The sequence below is a fragment of the Trachurus trachurus genome, assembly GCF_905171665.1.
Source record: "Trachurus trachurus genome assembly, chromosome: 8".
Lineage (NCBI taxonomy): Eukaryota > Metazoa > Chordata > Actinopteri > Carangiformes > Carangidae > Trachurus > Trachurus trachurus.
In genome coordinates, this window is record NC_139905.1 from 7,742,936 (window position 1) to 7,761,347 (window position 18,412).

General features: G+C 41.0%; 3 protein-coding genes across 3 annotated transcripts in view; 2 read left to right on the top strand and 1 right to left on the bottom strand.

Annotated features, from left to right (window-relative positions):
* The window catches only part of rpl3 (ribosomal protein L3), a 101,112-nt gene that overhangs the window by 47,964 nt on the left and 34,736 nt on the right, over positions 1 to 18,412 (bottom strand). The gene's annotated exons all lie outside the window — the stretch shown is intronic.
* Positions 100 to 3,786, top strand: rpl27 (ribosomal protein L27). The gene is made up of 5 exons (XM_083977780.1): positions 100 to 157; positions 707 to 789; positions 1,659 to 1,828; positions 3,314 to 3,424; positions 3,702 to 3,786. The coding sequence occupies exons 2-5, from the start codon at positions 709 to 711 to the stop codon at positions 3,748 to 3,750; spliced, it is 411 nt and encodes a 136-aa protein (XP_083833906.1). The 5' UTR covers positions 100 to 157; positions 707 to 708; the 3' UTR covers positions 3,751 to 3,786.
* ifi35 (interferon-induced protein 35) lies at positions 13,101 to 18,350 on the top strand. Its single transcript, XM_083977771.1, has 10 exons — positions 13,101 to 13,119; positions 13,444 to 13,475; positions 13,736 to 13,810; positions 14,177 to 14,335; positions 15,154 to 15,270; positions 15,350 to 15,494; positions 16,464 to 16,573; positions 16,663 to 16,846; positions 17,005 to 17,111; positions 17,729 to 18,350. Exons 2-10 carry the CDS (start codon positions 13,461 to 13,463, stop codon positions 17,930 to 17,932), a joined length of 1,116 nt encoding a protein of 371 aa, XP_083833897.1. The 5' UTR covers positions 13,101 to 13,119; positions 13,444 to 13,460; the 3' UTR covers positions 17,933 to 18,350.

The window sequence follows — 18,412 nt, forward strand, 5'->3', positions numbered from 1 at the left end:
GTACGTGTTTTAAAGTTAAAAATAAAAATATAAATTGAAATGTAAAAAAAAGAAAGAAGTATGTTTCCGGAAGTGACGTAGGCGCTCGCTGGGGTCAAAGTTGACAATCACCGTGACAACTTCCTTTCCTGATAGCGGCGGCCGTAGAACAGCATCAGTGAGTGAAACTTCCATCGAATAATCTTCATCCATCTCTCTAAATCTGGCCTCATCGACACTTTTTACCCCCCGACACTCGTGTCAAACCCTCCTGTTTATAAGATGCCGTTGAAATTTTCGTAGATTTTTAATCGGCCGTGATAAAAAATAAAGAAATAACAATAATCGTCGGTGCTTTGCCTCCATAGCGCCCAGTCCAACATGGCGGCTTCAGTTTGCACCTAAACTGACTCTTACAGCGGCTTTTGTTACATTTCACGCCTGCATGATATGTTTCTATTGGTTTTGTCCCATTTAAACTATCCACAATAATCATTATATTTGTGTATTTGATCTAATAAGCGGCTGTTTAGCTCCGTAAAGTTACCGGAGGCTAATGCTAACTTAGCCTAGCTGTACCAGCATGCTAAACTCTTTAAGGCAAACCCCACGTTTTACGTGTTTATCTTCGTCCCGTTCACATCGTTTCCTGTGATGTGTTGACTTCACCTCGGTGTCAACGTGTTTTACCGTGTTTTAAATGTTTATTTTATCTTGTTTGTGGCAGACATGGGCAAGTTCATGAAGCCTGGGAAGGTGGTGATGGTCCTAGCTGGACGCTACGCAGGGCGCAAGGCTGTCATCGTCAAGGTAAGACTCACTGAGCCTCAGGTGGTGTTGGAGAGACTGGACCTGCAGCTCATTACGAATATAATATGTATGCATAGGTCTAAAGTCCTATCTGTGTCATTCATTAGCAGCAGAGCGTCTGTGTCCATCTTTAAATGGGTTAAAACTGTAATAACTGAGCAGACATTATTATATTAGCACCTGCTTTTAGCAACGTATTGTGTTGACCTGTATTAAATGAATGGAAGACTAATTCAACATCAGATTTTGTGGTCTGTGGAAACACCTTCACATTTGTCCTGTTAGGAAAGTTTCTCTCTGATGTGATTAAACTTTATTGACTTCATAGAAAACTTTTCTCTCCTAGATACTGAAATGACATAAACGTCCAAAATTGCACATTTATATTCTCTCCGGACTGATTCATTGGAATAATTTACTGACAGTTAACATTTGTTAGTCTGTCTTGGTCTCAGTAGTTTGACATATTTTCTTCCTGGATGATTCCATCAGTAAAGATGCTTGGAGACAGACCTTGTGTTTATTTCCTCTGTGGCAGCTTAATTTGTCATATAAAGCTTTAGAAATCCTGCAGGTGAAACATAGCTAAGGGAACACTTTAAGGACTCACTACATCTTAAAAAGTAATAATTATATGGACTGAAAATGCATGAGAACATGGTAATATTGAAGCAGCAAACAACCCACAATTCAACACGCGTTGCACACGTATCATATAGAAACAGCACCTAATGTCGTGCTCTTGAATCCAGAAACTAAAGTGTCATAGTTGTGCAAATTACAGTAAAGTACAGTGTTGTATTTCCTCGCTGTGTCTGGTTTGTGTGCAGTTTGTCACAGCTCCTTGTTGAACTTTGTTTCCTCTGCAGAACATTGACGATGGCACCACTGACCGCCCTTACAGCCACGCTCTGGTCGCAGGCATCGACCGCTACCCCCGTAAGGTGACCACAACCATGGGCAAGAAGAAGATCGCCAAGAGGTCCAAGATCAAGGCCTTCGTCAAGGTGTTCAACTACAACCACCTGATGCCCACCAGGTCAGTGCCTCAGGTTGAAACCGTTCAGAGATCAGAGGTGGTAAATAAAAGTCCTGAAGATGTAATGCAACTGTTTTAAAACGCCTAGTTGTTGTTGAATATCTCACCAGAAAACATCCAGTCACTGTTTTGGTTGTGTATCTAGAGCCGGATACAGTGATATTCCTCCACTGTTCTGCACTGGGTGAACAATATTTAGATTAATTCTGCAGTTCTGTTTTTTGTTCCTAGTTTTTGTAAATCTGAAGTTGATACTGTTGGTGGTTTGTGCTTCTAATCTGCTGAGGTGAATGGTAGTTTTTTAAAAATCAAAAAGAAGCTCCTGCACACTGTCTCACTCTCAGATTATTGTTTTATTGAAGCAACGTTTCGGTCAATTTGACCTTCATCTGGCAAATCCATATTTTTGATTTTCACAATTTGGGTTATGCCCTCCTCCTACGCACCTGTACCTTCAGGTGTGCTGAGACCTTGCACTCATGAATGGTAGTTTTTTAAAATCGGACCAAACTAAACTCTCACGGACGTGTTTCTTAATTTGAAATTAATGATAAATTATCGTCCATAATATAAACTTAGATTGTCATTTTCAAACTTGTCAGTCATTGTTTTTATCCATTCACTCTGTTCTTGATGTTTGTTGCTTCTGTGTCAAACACAAACTCAAGAAATCTACATTTACAACAGGTTAAACGGTCTGAAAAGAAACTAGCTCTAATTAAAATGATGCATAACTGGAGAGCTCGTTCTATTGGCCTGTCACAAATCCATATTTATTTGTATGTTATGTGCGCCGGTAAATGTTTTTTTGTTCTCTGGCAGTGAGGAACTCTTTGAAGTGTGTTGTGGGAGTATTGTGTTGAACATTTATGTGTGTAGTAACTTTGAGATGCATGAATTTGTCACTTTTGCCACAACATACTTAGTAACTAGTGTTGTTCATATTTGGACACATCTTCATAATGACACAGTTCAGAGACATTAGTTTGTCTGTGTAACCTCAAAACATTTCACTTGCAGCTGCAGGTTGATTTTAATGAGGGTTTTTTCTTTCCCTCCAGTGGAGGAGGAGTTGGGTTGATGATGGTGGAAGACTGGATGGTGCTTGATACCAGACGTTGTTCTGGAGCAGTATTGAACATTACGTGATGCCTGTGACCACCTCACACGGTTGCTGCCTGTTTGAAAGTGCCTGTGTTGCATTAAAGGCCGTTGGCTCAGTTGGCTGCAGCGCTGTGTCAGATTGGCACTGGGGAACCAAATGAGATGAAGGTTAATTGTCCAGTCGGTCACATTAAGAACAAAGTGACAGTGAAGCTCGGTGTTTGAACCTGCAGCTGCTGCTCTGTCGTCAGTTTAGAGTTTCTACAGTGAAACGGCTTCGTTGTGTCAACAAGCCTCAAGCTACGAACGTGTACTTGAACAAATTTAAATAAAACAGAAGCTTTAATTACGTAACTCACTGTTTGTTTGTTTTCCTTTCAGATACTCTGTTGATATTCCTCTGGACAAAACTGTTGTCAACAAGGACGTCTTCAGGGATCCTGCTCTCAAGCGCAAAGCCAGGCGGGAGGCCAAGGTCAAGTTTGAGGAGAGGTGAGTTTTTCTACTGTGACATCAAGTATCCCAGATTCAATAAGGTGTGAAAGACAACTGTAATGACTGTACATTAAAATCATATGTGAAAGACTAAAAACGTTCCCATTACCAAACCAACGACCATATTTCATGAAGAAATCTTCTGTAACTTGGACACGTGTGTGTTTGAATGATTAATGTAATTGCCTGGTAATTCATGAAATGTACTTTACTAGGTAATATATACTAATATACTAGGAAATATTTGCTAAATTGTTTGTTCTTTTCTTTGCAGGTACAAGACGGGCAAGAACAAGTGGTTCTTCCAGAAGCTCAGATTCTAAATTCACCCGGTTTCACAAATAAATGTTTAAAAATGAGCTTTGACTTTGACTGATTATTTTTTTGGATGTTGTAAATATTTCTGATATGTGTTCGGGGAGAAAAATAAACATGAAACCTGCAAATGCTTTCAAACATCACATTACTACACACTGGTAATGTAACAAAGTTCAAAGGTTAAACGATCTGTGAGGCAGTTGTCAATGACTCAGCCTGTTCATACACAAAATGTATTGATGGGAAGTTGATTTGTGTTGTAATGAACTGTCGTGGAAATTTTCTGTTGCTGTTGCTGGTGAAAAATGAAATAGAGACTTGGCCGGCCATCATGATTTTATTTCCTTGCAAGGAAAGGTCCATTCGACCCGAGTGGGTGATGTTGATGAAAAGACAAAGACTAAGGGTGAGACCTAAACATTTATACTTGAGGAACGCCCCCTCAGGTATATTCCACACCCCTTTGTAAATGAGAGGTTGGGTGTCTCTGGAACTTGAAATGCAATTACAAGGTCTAGACATTAGAATACACAAAATGGGTAACAAACAAAGAGGATCTGATACCTTGGAGGGAAAGCAGGGGGTAGGGACGTCACAAGTGATTAAAACAAAGGCATATTCAAATTTACCATTACAATTCTCCCTTTTGATTATTCATTAATCACACAAGAAAAAGTCACAACTTAATCGCCATTACAGTTGCTAGAAAAAGGAAAATATTTGAACAAGTAAGAAATCATAGTCAGGAAAAACAGATAGGCTATCAGTTACAATAAAACGATTAGGGTAAAGAAAACAATTATGCCAATTCTAAACATGTTCTAAACAAGTTGTTCTGCATTGAGGGGTAGGGTTGTCTCTAATAGAAGGCTATCTAAAATGTGGTTTTCAATGTAAAGATTTTCAGAAATTCAGACTGACAAAACAAGTAATTACCAAAACAAGCAATACAAATTCAAAATGCTAGACAGTCTACTGAAACTTGACTTGTCAACCTTCCAAATGAATTTGTGGTGTCTAAGTTTTGTAATCGACTGTAATATTGTCACACATCATATGTTTTCTCATGTCAAGTTACATTGTTAACTTGAATAAACATGTAATATTCAGTCCATTGATGATAGTGATGTTTCCTGATGTAGTCAGAACGTAGTTATGTGTAACATGATTCTGTAACATCTTGAACTTTATTGCAGTCATTGCTTGTGAAAGCAGGGGCATGTCTTCTGTAGAGTTCTCAAGATTCTCAATTGTCCTTGTGGCTCTGTAATTTGGTGTCTGAGGACACCAACAAATCTTGTCCAGGTGTTCTTCAGAGAGAAGTGGAGAAGTGAAAAAGGGAGTGGAAAGGGGCAAGGAGAGTTGTTGCTGGTTCCTCCACCGAACAAATGTCTTTAAGGTAGAAAAATGGAACAGTGCCTGACCATGGTTCAGTTATATATGGCAAGAGTAGGAGTCCTTTTGCACACACGACAGTGGAATTCTGGCTGTTGAGGACAATGGTTCATGAGTTGGGGTTGTGTGTCTCTTGGTGCAGTAAAATTTTGATCTTCTTGGATGTATTCTTTGGGCATCCTATTTATGCCCGCACTGTTCTTCTGATCTCTTGATGGCTGTGTTCTAAAGGAAGTCTGTCATTTTCTTATCGGCCGTTGGTTCTGCATTGCTCCTCAGCTCTGTTGGTAGGTGAAGTTGCTTCGATGAGGTTCTTCGTCTTCTGGGCCATCAGGCCTGCGTTGCTCCTCAGCACTTCTGGCAGTTTTTAGGTGTGATGGAGAAGGACCTATGCGTCTGGATGGTCCTTGTTGATTCCATGGAGTTCCTCTTTGTGTTGCTCTGGTTCACAGCTGGTCCCTTTGTTGGCTCCTTCCTGCAGTGACCATCTTCACAGCTGGAAATCATGGAGTGGTGTGGACGCTGGTCGTGAAAAGGCTGATTTTCACTTGCTGCATCTGTTGTATAAAACAAAACATACACATCCGATATCCCCCCTTTTGACACATGGTTTTACCCATGTGTCACATTAGCAAAGTGGGAGTAAAATAGTAGGAGGAGAGTGAACTTAAACAGATCTATCCAAAAGAAAGAACCAAATCAGGTTAGATAGTTAGTTAGTTTGTTAGTTTGTTAATGGTTATTCTTGTCGGTCCAGTCAGGAGTCAACCTGTTGGAAGATAGCAATTCAGTTATGTTCTTTTCCATCATCTGGTGGGGGGAAAAGAGTGATAGGGTTTAAAATATTGCATCTTTTGACAGTAATGTTGGACATGTCAAATTTTAGTCATCGTGCTGTGGAGAGGTGAACAAAGGTGTGCCAAGTGCCAACTGGGGAGTCTTTACAGGGAACAATTACTCCTACTGCTTTAAAAGACTCAAAGACTGGCATTATGTAAATCGATAGCTTCTTGATTTTGGAGTGATCACAATAGGTTCATATCTGATGAGGCCAAACATCATAGTGACTGACAACCTACAGTGTCTTAGGGACCTCCTGTAGGGCTGAAATAGTTTTAACTTGTTTCAGACAAAAACAAACATACAAACAAACAAACACACAAACACACAAACAAACAAACAAACAAACATACAAACATACAAACAAACAAACCTAAAAAGTGTTTTAGGTACCAGCTGGATTTTCTTTGAGTGTGCACAACAGATGTTAAATTCTTAAGATGGCTCTAGATTGATCAGATGTTTTCTTGCCAATTGGCTGCGCGCTTACATTGTTTTTCTTAAATGGGTCCCAATCTTCCCTCTAATTATAAGTGTAAATGTGTAGAACCAAATGGTTTGTGGTGTACATGTCAAAATTGAATTGGTGTGAGAGAGAATGATAAAGCACATCTGTGTTGTCCGGTAGATGTGTGCTCCAGTATCAACTCTCTTTCCCAACCAACCTTTTTCAAATGGCTCATCAGGTCCTGGTGACACAAGAGGTTCAATGCAGTTCCTCTGGTGTCAAAACTGTTTTTCTGGCTTCTGTAACAAGCTTGGAAAAGGCTGTTAAGGGTTGCAATTTCCATTGATATGCATACTGCAGGTCTAGGGTGTGGTGAACAAAGTAGTGTGAAAAACATTTGGCTCCAAATTAGATCAGTTTGTTTTGCTACATCTGGGGTTGAGACCAGACAAAGGCCTAATTTGCACATCAAGTATCTGCCCATCAGGTTAATTGGGTAGTTTTCAGAGGGCATGAATGCATGTTTGAAATTTGACTTTAGTCCATAGTATCTCTAACTATTTTGACCTGATGAACACAACACATAATTTTTGCTCAGTTCTTTCATAACTAGTGTCAGTGTTCAAACACAATTTGTAGCTATGTGTATAATCTATACACTCTATGGTGTGTGTGAATGTGGTGCAGTACCTTTCTCAGATTTCACAGGTTGGTTAAGCTTGTCAGCAAGGATCCATTCCCCTCCGACCATCCCCGATCATCCTCAGTCTATGTTTGTTTGCTGGAGTTGAGGATGTTTTTAGGGTACAGTTACGTATCCAATGTCCATGTTGGAGCAGACGTCACTGGGAACTTTTCTTCCTGAGTTCCTGTGTCCTTTCTTTTGTGTCCATGACTGAGTTGTCCATGTTTCCAGACTGTGTTGATGTCTGTAGTCCATTCACAGAAAACCATTGTTGTACCTTCTGGTCCTGACTCTTCAACCATGGGCATGTTGAAGGCTATATCTTGATTGGAATGGTGTAGTCTGTGTGCAATTGGAGAAGATGATGGAACAGGCACATCAGAATGGGCTGCTCCTGAGCTTGTTGAGCTTCTTTGTTGTGGCGTGGTGGAGTCTGTTTCTCTTCCCTTGCTGGGTGTTGCATGACGGTGGAGCTGAGGGATGATGGTGGATGGCCGTTGAGGTCTGGATCCAGCTTCAAAGCTGTCAACTGTGGAAACAAAGAAAAGGAAATCTACAAGCTTGGTGCTGTAGTGTTAGTGTGAGTTGCATTTTTCTTTCTTTTTCAAAATTTTCTCTTTTTTTTTTTTTTTTTTAAGCAATTTCTGTGTTGCTTTCCCCATCTGTAAACATTCTTTTAACACTTCATGATTTACAGACTTTTTCCTCATTTCACTTTTTGTTACCGTTAATATTTTCTTCAATAGCAGTATTCTTCTAAAAACCAAGGGATCCCCCTACTGGGAATCTCAGCTGTACGAACATTCAAATATTTAAAATTTTAGTTCCCACATTTCTTTTGTTCTCATAATATCCACAACCGGACTCTCCGGAGGCCCTGTCTCAACCGAGACTTTACTCCCCATACCAGTGGAGCTCGTGCACGATAAACTCAATACAGACGTCTCTGTAAGGACCACTTCGATGTGTATATCAATATAATAAAATATTGTATAGCCCGCACAAGTGATAAAAGCGAAACCCCTTAATTTATGCTATATCAGCAATAAAAAAAAGTACCCAAAGTATTTAAACTTTGACCCTGGATCACCGATTAGACACAATTGTGGATAAAATGAAAGTTAGAAATATTATGTCAAATTAAAACCCAAATTTAAAGGAAAAGAATAAAGAATGTCAATATTTCAGTGCTCACCAGATAAATTTCCCTGACTTAGTTCGCAGAATTCCAGCGGCAATGATCCAGGACGACAGTAGCAGCCCTCCCCTCTTTTTGAGGTTTGGAGGCTGGAAAACTTTTCTCTTTCCAGGCTGGCCTGTCGCTGCCAGCCGTCCATCCCAGACGATTGCACGAGGAATCCCGGACGAGCCCCCAAATTGTCGTGGAAATTTTCTGTTGCTGTTGCTGGTGAAAAATGAAATAGAGACTTGGCCGGCCATCATGATTTTATTTCCTTGCAAGGAAAGGTCCATTCGACCCGAGTGGGTGATGTTGATGAAAAGACAAAGACTAAGGGTGAGACCTAAACATTTATACTTGAGGAACGCCCCCTCAGGTATATAACACACATAAAACATCTCAGTAAATAAGTTGGTTGTAATGGAATTAAACTGTTTTAAAATAAACACAATTTGCATTAACTGATAAGTTTTGATTGAACAGCACCTCAAACTCTTGCTACACAGAGGAGGATTTACACTAAATCATTCAGTGTTTTTACTGCACCAGATACTTCAAACAATTATTACACAAGCTCTGACTTTAAAAGGACGTATAATATAACGTCCAAACATTTGTTGAAGCGCTGTATTTTTTTGTTTGAATTTTTGGGCACTTTTGCTCATTTAACTAACAGGTGCACTTAAAGATTAGGATTTTGCAAAGGGAAAATAAACCCAAAATTTTCCCGAATGTTTAACATTATATCTGGATTTTTTTGTATTTTCATCACTGTTTATGTAAGGGGAAAAAAGAAAAGAATTGAAGATGCAGGAGTTAATAACTGCTGCGCAGCGATGGGTCGGTTCTGGGCTATTTTTGGCAAATTTTGGCAATTGAGCTGGGACTTCAACTCACAACCTCTGGAACCATGATCCAGTGCCAAACTCACCGAGCTAATTGGCTAGTAATCAGAACTGGTGTGTGGCTTCTCAAATAGACTCTGGGAGTCGCTGTCCAGGCTGCTTTTTGTCAAGGCAGATTTAAAAATGGTCAAAATGTCAGAAATTCTGTTATCTAAACAAAAATCTCATAATACATAAATTGCATCTTGACAGCATGGAAATGTTGGTGATTTGTTTTTAACCATAAGTGTTTTGGTTCATAAGAGAAAATGTGAATGTTTCAAAATGTCACTCTTACATTGACTGCAGTTGTTCCCATGAGAGCAGAATTCAAAATGTTCTCAAAAATTCAGTTTTTGAGATAAAATTCTGATATTTGCTAAACTTCATCAACCATGACTCCAGAATATTCTCAATTTTTTTCAGGAAGATTGAAAATGTATTTAGCTGGAATTGGATAGTCTATGTTTCAGGGATGCAAACAGCGCGCCGAAAAGCGAAACTCGCTTTTTTCATGACCAATTAGGTGACTTGTGTGAATCGTTCAGATCCGAAGAGTTTTTGTTTTTGGGAGGGGGGGGGTCTCAGCGTCTCAGCTGGGGGGGGGGGGGTCTCAGCTGGGGTCAGTAAAATGTTTTTCTAACAGGCTGACAGTGACAATCACGTGAAACTGAGGCAAACTCATTCATGGTTGTCTCTGGTTATAGCACATTATATAGGCCTATATGTCCATTACACACTTTTAGGCCTTAAAATGTCTTAAATTTGTTGAATTATTGTGTTCAAGACTTAAATAAGACAGCTCTTAAATTTTCGTATGCCCACCATGGGCGAGCATTTCGCTCGCATTTGCCCCTAAAAAAAAAAACGTGTGAACCAGGAAAATCACAAAAAAGAAAGAGCACAACCTGCGATTGGTCAAAAACTACAAATCCCACAATCCTCTGGCCTCAACAATAACAGTAGTTAGTGTAAGTAAGGGAGAGTGGAGCTGTCGGTGAAAAGAGGAAACAACGCCACGTCTGGTCCTGTTCTATGTTGTTGGTTCACACCGTCACCGTTTATTCGTTACGTCCGCGGTGTAAAAGGCCGTGACGCAAAGACGCGATTAGGCGCGAGACGCGGTAGATGCGACTTTTTTTTTTGCGACGCAATACACGCGATTCTTTTATGGCGACGGGACCCTCGCGTCTTCGTCTATTTCATCGTGTTTGGTGGGAAGACCCAAACACTCCCCAACACGAGGAACGCTTTTTTTTCGCGCGAGCTTTTACGCGCAACCAAACGCGAGATACGCGAGATACGCGAATTAGCGCTCGTTTTCACTCGTTTCAAAAAAAAAATTTCACTACAACAATTTTTTTTTTTTTTCTTTTTCAAAGGAGGTTAAATCGAAAGCAACTGGACTTAGTTATTTACTTATTATAACTAAGTCCAGTTGCTTTCGATTTAACCTCCTTTGAAAAAAAAAGTCTAGGAAGACGTTTCACCTCTCATCCAAGAGGCTTCATCAGTTCGTAGCATCTGACCAGGCTGGGACTGGTCCAACTATCTGGTGTGGAGACTCAGTATAAGTCCAGTTGCTTTCGATTTAACCTCCTTTGAAATACTATGACCTGGACAAATGAGAATATGCACAGGCCTACAACAACATTTCTGCTCTCACCAACCATGGTTGAGGTCACAACGCTGCTGTAGCTGCTCTGGAAGTCCGAGACGTCTGAGGCCAAACGCCGTCGCTTCTGGTCCATGAGGCGAGTTCCGGGCTGATGAGCTACAGAGACTTTAGAGTCAAAGAGGAGCAGTGCGTCGCTGTGTCGGACTGTTTGGATTTAATGAAGAAGCTGCACAGAGTCAGGTGAGCAGAAGCTGCCCCCCCCCCCCCCCCCCCTCACCTTGGAGCCGCTGCTGTCTCACAGCCGCCACCGACCCCTAGAATAAAACACCACCGACCCCTAGAATAAAACACCACTAAGCCGTGGACGGTCGCTGCGTGGATAAAATGCTGACGACCAAAACAGCCGCCACCAGGTCACTGACTGGAGAGTTTTAAAGTCGGCACATGAACGCAGCTCAGACCGGCCGGTGCCTCAGCGCGGTGATCAGCAGGACGCTATAGCCTACCCAGTACCGGCCAGCTCAGTACAGAGGGGGGGGGGGGGGGGGGGGGGGGGGGGTGACGCACAGTATACTGTTATGAGACACATTATGCATCCCAACTGTCTTTTTTTTAGAGGATTTTTTTTTTACCAAGAATGCGCCCAAAAAAATCATGATCCAGGGGCCAAAATTCGAAACAAATATATATTTTTTTTAATCACAATTCTCATTATTCTCCTGATGTCGGTTTAATGTAAACAGATTGCGCTGATATGCGTCATGTGACAGCGGGGCAGAGCTGCAGCTGCTGTGCTGTGATGGACCTGATCAGACTGGTGGTGGTCCACAGTCAATCAGTCCCAGATCCTTCCTATTCACCTCCAATGTAGACGCGACGTGCGCGCTCGTTACCCAAAGCGGCGCGTATCCGCGTGCATTCGGTGCGACGGCGCCGCCGTTTTCCCCCCCGTGCATGTCCGTTGCTGTGTCAGGCAGGTGTCTCCCACGGAGCTCTGCCCCGTTTCAGAGGTGAAGGAGAGACGTCGCCTCCGCGATGTAGAATGTGTTCAATTAAAGTGAAACTAACACATTATATAGGCCTATATGTACATTACACACTGAATGGGATGTTAAATCCCATGTCTTTATTTCTTCAGTTTATTTTAATAGTAATAATTATGACTAACATTCAGTGAAGACCTAAAAATCAGTATCTCCAAAATTGAAATATTGCAATGGTTTTTATTTTTTTAAAGCATTTTTAATATAGAAATGTTGGCCTTCTGAAAACTGTCCATCTATATGCACTCAATACTTGGTTGGGGTTGAACTACTGGAAATAGACTTTTCTGTGATATTGTTAATGGTGAGCCCCCCCCCCCCCCCCCCCCCCCCCACGACAATTCCTCTCTTTTTTGGTCCTGACCCGTTTGCATCCCTGATGTTTACAGTCAAACGTTTTCATGCACTGTAGGCTCAATTTTTGCTCAATCAAAAATCCGAGAAACAAGTTTTGTGGAGGACAGTCTGGAGATGCTCTGTAGCAAGTTTGGTGACAATTGAGCAAAAATTGTAGGAGGAGATTCATTTTATAAGTTTTACAGTTTTTGAAAAAAAACAGTGATGGACTTCATAATTTGTAATGAGTTTAAGTTGACAAAAGTTTCAGCAGTATTGGGGCTACAGGTTGGTGAAGTTTCAGCACTGAAGCACGTACCGTTGACTTTGTAGGAATTTTTTAAAGTTTTTAAATTTAAACGCTTATTGTGCTCCCCTGTCCTTGGAGTTGAGTGAATCTGGCACGGGGCCGGACATTTCTGCAAAGTTTGGTGAGTTTTCACCCATGGGAAGTATGACTTCCTCGGAAGAAGAAAGAAGAAAGAAGAAAGAAAGAAGAAAAGTTAGGAATACAATAGGTTCCTTGGCTGCTTCGCAGCAGCCCGGTGACACCGGAACCTAAAAATGAGAACATTTAATTTGATATACAAATTAAATGCAAGTGAAGGGTCTCAGCACACCTGAAGATGCAGGTGCGTAGGAGGAGGGCATAACCCAAAACATTCAGAAAAATATATACGAATTAAATAAAAGCTCCCTTCAATTCAAATAAATAACATGTGCAGGTATTAAAACTGTATTTCAATGAAACGGGTGTTTCCCGTTTGATTCAGTGTGCCATAGGTGTAGACAAGTTATATTTCCAATAGCACATGAACGCGGCACCACTTGTCTACCAGCAGCGCCCCCTGATGGACGGAAACCGATGAGACGTTCACTGAGTTTCCTGAGAAATAGAAAGTGAAAGAATGAAACAGTAGATCTGATCTCTCGACAGGACAGGAGGTGAGTCCGCACCGAGCTGTCCTCAAACTGAAAATATATTAAATCCGCTAAATTAAGTTTGACACGTTAAAAAACAAAAATACATCGTTTCAGCTTATGCTAGTTTTTTGTGTGATTTTCATTAACTGAAGTTTCTGTGGTGCGTTTAAAGACTCTTAAATTTTGCTGAGGCATCGACTTGTTTACGTGAAATCTAGGCCTACATTGCATACAAGTTCAGTTTAACAACATGTATTTTAACATTTATTATAATGCTAACAAGATCATTTCAAACTGTGACTGTGACATTATGCCAAAGCTCCTGTATTTTGTGTATTATTTCAGATAAACATACTTTCACTATGTCTTCAGATGAGGTGAGACGTCATTTTGTTTCTCCATGTTGTCTCGTTTTTCTTCATGGTATTAAAAATAAATATTACTTTTAAATCTATTAGTTTTATTTCTGTTGCTGTATTTTCTTTTTTCTGTTGGTTGAACTGCTGTGACTTTACAGATTAGGTTTAGTCTCTTTGTTCTTTGGTTTATAAATTTAGTTTCACTTTATACTCTCCTTATATATAATGACCTGTTTAAATCACAGATGACAGGTGAACAGGAAATGTTTGTGTTGTAGGATTTCTCTCTGGTGACGGAGGCACCGTCAGAGGACACACTGGAGGGAATCCAGGCTTTAATCTCCACCTACAAGGTAAATTAAAACTGTTTATGTTTCTATCAGTGGTGCAGTGAGGCCTAATGTCTATTAGCTACAGCTATACTTGCAATAGCTTGTTTTTGTTATCTGTTTAGCTTTTTGTCCTTTACTGCAAATTGTATTAATGATATTTTAAATGGTATATATTTACTATGATAAGACAAACAAAAGTCAAAACCTAGATAGGCTACAGATAAAACCAAAATATGTAGTTTCAGTTTTTATTAGAGGTCCAGCACATCAAAAGTATCAAAAAAGTAAAATTTGCAGTTCTGGTCACCATGAAGTGAAGATATCTGGGTTTTAGACCTGAACACATCTCTGTGGGACTCTTTTCTGACGTCTGTTCACCTCCCTTAGAAAAAATATGACCAGCTGATCGCGGAGCAGAAAGATCTGGCTAAAGCCAGAGACGACAGTAAGGAAATGACTCGGAAGTTCAAGGAGCGAACCCTCAAAATGGCCCAGGACCTGGACCGGGACAAGGAGTCCAACTGGCAGCAGCTTGAAAACGAGAAGGTGTGGCTCCGTGATTCATGTGATCTGGGTCAAGTGTGATGTCACAGCAGGTGATTTACCTGGGAAACACCTGCTGTGACATCACTGTATCAACCACTTTAATTGGACAGGATAACATTAAAAGGATACTTCACCCAAAATCCATAATTCACCAATCATCTACTCACCGTAGTGCCAAGGAAGGGTTTGGAGAACTTTCAGAGTTATCAAAACTCTTTAGGAGTTCCAGGGGGGGTCCAGCTGGCAACGGGTTTTCATATAATGGTGGCGGATAAAGTTCACTTTTGAATCGTCCAAAACACACACTATGAAACATCCAGATACCTCCATACTGCTCGTCTGTACTGACCCAAGTGTCCTGAAGCCGCCACATGAAAAAGTTCAGGAAAAATTAATGTGATCTCTGTTTTTATCCTTGTTGTTTGTGCACATGCGCGAGATTTGCCGAATTAATTAATAATTAATTTTGTCCAAACAACTTTTTCATGTGGCGGCTTCAGGACACTTGGGTCAATACAGACGAGCAGTATGGAGGTATCTGGATGTTTCATAGTGTGTGTTTTGGATGATTCAAAAGTGAGCTCTATCCGCTGCCATTATATGAAAACCCGTTGCCAGCTGGACCCCCCCCTGGAACTCCAAAAGCATTTTGATAACTCCAACGTTCTCCAAATCCTTCCTTGGCATGACGGTGAGTAGACAATTGGTGAATTGGCGATTTTGGGCGAAGTATCCCTTTAAAAAACATAGCATAGTAAAAAATACAAAAAAACATAAACAAAAGAAAACTTGTGTATTTCTCTGTTTCTGTCCTCCAGGCCAAAGTGGCTTCACTGAAGGAGGAAGAGGTTGAAATCCTGCAGGAGATCCAGAGAGTGGAGTTCGCCCTGAAGGAGGAGGAGGCGCAGAACAACCATCTGAAACAGCAGGCTAATGTAAGTCGACCTCATACGCCGACCTCTGCAGCTCTTATCCCCGTCCTGTCTGGTAAACTTGTCCTTGTGTTGGTTTCAGGTGTTGACGGCTGTGCCAGAGCAGAACGTCGTCTTCAAAGGGAAGACAATAAAAGCCGCCAACACGCAAACGTTTGAAATGAAGCCACGGATAGTTTATCCAATGGAGGAGGGGACGGCGCTGATTACATTTGAGGATGAAGATGGTGAGTTTGTGTTTTTACCAGCCTGACGCCACAAGTGTTAATAAATGTATCTGGATTAAGAGTTAAACTTTATTTCTAGTCATAGATAGTGTTTAGGAACAGAAATAAAATACAAGAACAAACGAGTTATCAGATGGAGAGAAATAAAACTCGATTTCTCACATTAAAAACATGAAACTAACTAAGTAATACGGAATACAAGTGCCAATATCAGCAGGTTTTATTGTTTTTAATGACATAGTCTTAGATAATCTGTCACTAAATGTAGGGGGTAGGTCTAAGCAACATGGCTGCCAGATTTAATGGATTTTAGTTCAGAATTTAGAAAATAATACATTTAAATATCTATCAGAGCAGAACAGAACCATGATGCATGTAGAAAAAGTTGAATTCTGGTACATCTTGGTATTTTCCCACAGAATTTAAATTTCAGGAGGTAGTAAATGTGTGTACTATAACATTTCACCATCTGCTGCTGCTTGGTATTATGGCAGTAGGCAAATAACCCTTTTAAACTCGAACACAGTTTTGATTCTTTGACTCTGTCCAAGTAAAAGTAATACCACTAGTGAAACTACATTAGTTGTTCATAAATGAGCTTGAAAACATACAGTAGAGTTAATCAATGAACACGTCTAGTTTTGCCTGCACAGCCACATTACACCACCAGGTGGCATTGAAGCAAAGACGAGATGTGACCTCCACTGACTCTGTACATTTATCTCCAAGTTCTCAAGCTCAATTAATCAGGGATCAATCAGACACTGATGGATACAAATCTTAAGTCCCTAAAACAATAATGATACAGTGCTGTATGTCCTTTATGCAGCTAGTCAGACAATCTGTGCAATAATGTTTGTGTATTTTTGTTTTTGGTTGAGGTGATGATGTGAGAATTTAAACAAAGGCCTCTGTGACATAAGATTAGCTAATTCATTATCAATAACCCTGTGTTCCTTCTGCCATTAGTGGCCATGAAGATCCTGGATGCGAAGAGCCATAAGGTGGATCTGGGGGAGGAGTGTAGCATCACCGTGGAGGCCAGGCCAGTTCAACTGATGCTGCCCAGGCTGGTGGAGGTACGACAAAGACACTGACGGAGCCCAGGCCCAGTAATAAGCTCTGGTGTCTCTATGACCTTCCCCTAACTGAATCTGTCTTCCTCCAGATCGACTCTGAAGTTTGTCCTCAGCGTATTTTAATCTCCAACCTGCCCAGAATGGAAACAGATACGTTGCTGAGCAAGCTGGAGATCCACTTCTCCAAGAGCAGAAATGGAGGTGGAGAGGTGGACGAGTGTGAATTTCTGGCTGACTCCGGGACCGTGGTCCTCACGTTTGTGGAAAAGAACAGTGAGCAAATGAAATTAAGATTGATCAGAGTTGAACGTTATTTAAATGACAGTGAGGACTTTGTAAGTTGTGCAGCTATAGGTGGGAACTCTCTTCTCTGTTCGGTTTTCATAGTAAACTTCACTGATCCTCACTAATGAAACTTTTTCTACTTTCAGTTGCCAGAGAATTGACGGACACAGAGTACCATGACGTGACGCTACCGAAAAAGAAGCACAGAGTGAGAGTGACTCCATTCCTCAATGGAACGATTACAACCCTAAAGGTAAGCGTGAGGGTCGAAGTACCTGCAACCAAAACGTTTGAGGTTAAAAAAAACTTTTCCAAGCTAAAAGGTTCTTTTGGTGCACTGTTGTCTGTTTCTACCGTGGCCTTAAGTCCTGGCAAGATCGTGCAAATCAGGTCGATGACGTATGGAATAGTTAGGGTAAGGGGCCTCACCATATTTTGGTGAAGACCTTCTTGTTGTGAGTCACCGATTACAGTTCCTGCTGGTTATCATCTTCTACGTAAATGCTGAGCGAGGCCTGCACCTCATCGTAGGTTCGTAGACTGTTGTTCGCTTGTTCTAGGACCCATCTTGTATTGTATTGAATCAAAGCAACAGTCGGCTGCAGGTGAAAACCCGCAGATTTCCTGGATCTCTAGAAAGTGCTACCCTCTGACTGGGGTCTTTTTGGTGGGGTTGGACTGAATTAAGACCCTTGTTCCATTGATTGCGATACACATAGTTCCTCAATAGGTTGGAAAGTTACTGTCGGCACAAAGAGGCTTTCAGAGTCTCTGAGGTGTTTTCACTTTTTTTAATCGATCGAAGAAATAAATCAGAGAGGATAAAGTCACAACCTCCCTCCTTGTTGTTTATGGTGATTTCCCTTCCAGACCAAGATGACCACGTGTCCTCGGACCGTCCTTCTGACGGGGGTTCATCCCGTCATGGAGCCGGAGACCCTGCAGGACCTGCTGGAGATCCACTTCCAGAAAAGCAGCAATGGCGGCGGAGAGATCGAGGCGTTCCTCTACAACCCGCTGGGTCAGCAGACGTCTGCGCTGTTTGAAGGCGCCTCCCCAGAAGAGGAGCAGTAGTAAATCTGTAGATTTACAGCTGCTGCTCTGAAGATCTTAGGTTCAGGATGACACCACTCACAAAATGCCATGACGGGATACACCCGACTGCACAACTTGTTTTTAGTTTTATTCATGTTATATCAGAGCAAAGTTATAAACTTGTGTAAGAAATTTTTTTTTTTGGTGTTAATGAAGCTGTCGGACATTTTTTTCTCTTTAACAGTATCACTGGTGTGCTGCTGTCACAAGTGGTGGTATTAATTCTGAGAATTATAAAAACTTGTATTCGTGAATGAAGGAAGAGGGTGTTTTCTGTATAGTTAGGTAAAAATATAATTGAATGGCAATCACATGCAGTATAGTAAACATATGTAATAACCTCTCAACCTTTTTGTCTGTAACTGTACTTATTCCATCATAAAAATGAAGACAAGCATTTTGGCGCAGGGCAATCAAATTTGTGTGAGAAATTAAACAACAAGCGACAACTTTTTGATT